The sequence below is a fragment of the Galdieria sulphuraria genome, assembly GCF_000341285.1.
Source record: "Galdieria sulphuraria unplaced genomic scaffold scaf_314, whole genome shotgun sequence".
NCBI lineage: Eukaryota > Rhodophyta > Bangiophyceae > Galdieriales > Galdieriaceae > Galdieria > Galdieria sulphuraria.
The window spans coordinates 1-3739 of record NW_005178161.1 but is presented as its reverse complement, the minus strand read 5'-3'; the positions used below and the strand labels follow the sequence as shown (position 1 = coordinate 3739).

General features: G+C 35.4%; 2 protein-coding genes across 2 annotated transcripts; both read right to left on the bottom strand.

Annotated features, from left to right (window-relative positions):
• Positions 1 to 1634: 1634 nt before the first annotated feature.
• Gasu_65310 (uncharacterized protein) lies at positions 1635 to 2179 on the bottom strand. Its single transcript, XM_005702273.1, has one exon. It carries the CDS (start codon positions 2152 to 2154, stop codon positions 1705 to 1707), a length of 450 nt encoding a protein of 149 aa, XP_005702330.1. The 5' UTR covers positions 2155 to 2179; the 3' UTR covers positions 1635 to 1704.
• Positions 2180 to 2437: 258 nt separating this feature from the next.
• On the bottom strand, positions 2438 to 3368 carry Gasu_65300 (uncharacterized protein; the record flags this gene model as incomplete). Its single annotated transcript, XM_005702272.1, has 1 exon — positions 2438 to 3368. A coding segment is annotated over one exon (336 nt), but the record flags the coding sequence as incomplete, so codon positions are not given.
• Between the last annotated feature and the right edge of the window lie 371 nt (positions 3369 to 3739).

The window sequence follows — 3739 nt, the reverse complement described above, 5'->3', positions numbered from 1 at the left end:
TTCTTATTCACGGAGCCTTACCTATAGAATTGCACGAGTTCGTCATAACTAGAATATTATTGGTTTCTGTCATATCATTCATGCCTAAAGACAAGCTCGATTTTAAGTTGCAGAAAGAGGGACTGTAATCTATCCTGGCCACTTTTGTATTGAACTTGGTGTCAAATAGAACGACTTGACCTTGTCCATTTGAATTCATATTTTCTTATGAATACTGTATTTGAAGAGTACCTATTATATGCTATTCGAATTTACCCTTAGCTTTTTTTTCACTGTTTATCATACAGCAAATCCTGTAACTTAGTTCATAAAAGCCTTGGTATCGTTGAGACTATCAAGTTCTATGGCAATGAATTGTATAGTTTTGATAGAACCAAGTTGTCACCAATCTGTTTCATCAAGGATCGATTTGATAGTGGGACATATATAATGTCGCAGCTAACTACAGAATCATAAACATATGAGATAATTCAACTGTATTGGAAGGAACTGTATGCTCAGCAACTTTAGAGATCATTCCCATTTTAAGTAGAAGAACGCAAACATTCGGTTTGATGTTGTTTGAAAGATTTGAATCCACACGACAACTTGAGAAGATTGACGAAGAAGCACTTTGATCCTAACCTTTGATTGTTAGTACTTCAAGTCATGCTGAGACATATGGTTATGTCCGTTTACTTCCTTTGGTGAAAAAAGTTGTCCCTTACCTTTGTTATATTAAGCTATTACAAAATCAAGTTGATAACCTGGTACAGCTTTTACTAGTACAGGGTGCCTTTCACAGCAGACTCTTTGTTATCTTTATGGATGAAGAATTGAGTTTGGTTTGTGTTGATTCATTGACTGATTGATTGATTGTTTTGTGTCATACTAGCCTATTTACTTATCAAGTGACAAATAATCGCACTCGGATTTGTAAAATTGACTGATTCCAGTATTTGAGGAATAGTAGTTGGTCAATTCTATTGAAAAAGGTGATCTAAGAATTCACTTTAGACAGATTGTTGTTTTGCGAGTCAAAGACAAGTTGTACCATAGAAAAAGATTTATACAAGGTACGTGATATAGATAGGAGTAGTTTCATTGTTCATTCTCCAGTTGAATACGGACTGGATTGGATAGTGCTAATAGAATAAAATGGGTTGTTTGAGCCACACTGGGTTTTTTGTCTATTATGAGTTCTTTAGCTCATCAAGATATTTTATCGTGGCACTATAAAACTCTCTGTCCCATAAGAAGAGTCGTTATACCCTAGACTTTGGGTCATATAGTATTTATATATCCTCAATAGTCTATTTAATACAGATTGCTTCACGATTGTAAGAATTTATTGGAAGAATTTACCTAAGTAGAGTTGGCAGACGAAATACCAACGAGTACTAGTATTCTTTCATCTAAATACACAGAGGACAATCTAGTTGATAGTTTTCTTGACAAGAATCATTACTAGAGAAAATCCCCACATTCTTTCCTGGTAGTTGTAAATTACTTTCTAATTCTGAACAGATCGTTGACCGAACGTCGTTTGAATCCATTGTTTCCAGAATTGACCCAATGTTGAATCATATTGGTATACTGTAAAATGAAGATTTTGTTGTTTCTATTGGGTCTGATTCTGCATAGTATGTTGAGCACCAATATACACACTTTTTACTGATTTTTTCTGCTAATGGGAAAGATGGGCAATTTGGAAAGAGTGGCCAATTAGGAATGGGCCCGCGCAATTTTGATTTGAAAATTGCCATTATGGGTGTGGGGTGGGAAAGAATGGGTAAATTGGAAATGGGAGAGAGTGGGGAAATTGCCAAGGGGAAAATGGGTGGGGAAAGGGGCCAATTTGGGCCAACCCCAAAGGTGATCGTGTTTTGGAAATTGCCATTGTGGTGGGCTGGGGAAGAATGGGTAAATTGGAGGAAATGGGAGAGAGTGGGGAAATTGCCAAGGGGGAAAATGGGTGGGGAAAGGGGCCAATTTGGGCCAACCACAAAGGTGATCGTGTTTTGGAAATTGCCATTGTGGCGGGCTGGGAAAGAATGGGTAATTGGAAATGGGTGGGGAAATTGCGATGGGGGAAAATGGGTGGGGAAAGGGGTTTGAGGAAATTGGAGAAGAGGGCCAATCCAAAGGCGATTGTGTTGATTTGAAAATTGCCATTATGGATACAGGGAAGAATGGGTAAATTAGAAATGGGGACATTTGAAATTGAGGACAGTGTGCAAAGAGGACTGAATGTAAATTGAAAATCTTGGGAGAGTCCGTACAGGAAGGGTGTTTGAAAAATTCCAATTCGAAAAACAAAAGATTGAAATTTGAACTACAGTTCTATTTTATGAGATAATAGTAGTAGAAAGTTTAATTACATGCTGTTCACATAATGTTTCCATGCTTTCATGATACATTTTTACTCTAAAATAATCTTCTTATAAAATTTCTAAAGAAAATATAATAACAATTTAATATAATTGATTGAAACAATGAAAGCATTATTAAAAAATTTGATCATTGACTTAATTTTTAACTGTTACAATGAAATGTTCAAAGTAAATATTATATAAACACAAAAAACTCAACAAAACAAAAAAAGAATTAATTTCAAAAAGACTATATTAATACAGTATCCACTAAATTGACAAAAGCGAATAATTTTTAGTTTAATTTCAAAATACTTACTAAAAATATACACAACAAAAATAAAAACGATCAGCAAAATTTGATAGCAACCTTGACAAAAAAATATAAACACGCAATAAACGTAAAGATTGTTCTTCAAAAATTAATAACTTTAACAGTGAATATCAGTCTATCAGAGAAACGAGTGCATAGTCGTGGAATGTATAAAAAAAGTTTTTTACTCAAAGAAATAGACATATCTAAAGTGATTAAGTAAAATGGCGCAAAAAAATAATAAACGAACTTAAAAAAGACAAAGAATTGCATCTGGTAAATTGCCATTTGATGAGAGAATATGTGTGGGTGAATGAAATGGTCGATTGCGGGTAAAGGATGGTAGTGCAACTTTGTTTTAAAAATTGTCATGGAGTGTGTGGATGGGGGGAAAGAAGGGGCCAATTGGAAGTGGAAGAGGGTTGGGAGCAATTGTGAATTGGAAATTGGCATGGGGGAAAATGAGTGGGGGAAGGATTGGGGCCAATTGAGAAGAGAGGGGTCAACTCGAAATGTGGATGGGCAATTGTGATTTTGAAATTGCCATGGGGGAAACTGAGTGGGAGGAAGGATTGGGGGCCAAATTGGAGAGGGGCAACTCGAAATGTAGATGGGCAATTGTGATTTGGAAGTTGCCATGGGGAAGGAATGAGTGGGAGGGGAGGAAGGATTGGCGGGCCAATTGAAAAGACAGGGGGCCAACCCTACAGCGACTTAGATTTTGGGATTTACCATTATGAGTGGTAGGGGAATAATGTGTAAATTGGAAATGGGAAGGGCATTAAAAACTGTCAGGGCAGTGTACGAAAAGACAAAGTAATTTGAATTGAGGAAATTAAGAAAATACAATAAGGGTGTTTGTGAGATATTCAAATTTTAGAAGTAGAAGAGCAAAAGCTGAAATTCAATTATATTTTATGAGATGGAGGTAGTAGTAAGATTGACGACATACTTTTCACGCAATATTTCTATATTTTCATAGTAGAACCTCAGTCAAAAATAATCTTTTTTAAACTTAATAAAACTATGCTAACAAAATACTATAGTTAATTAAAACAATGAAAAAATAAAAATT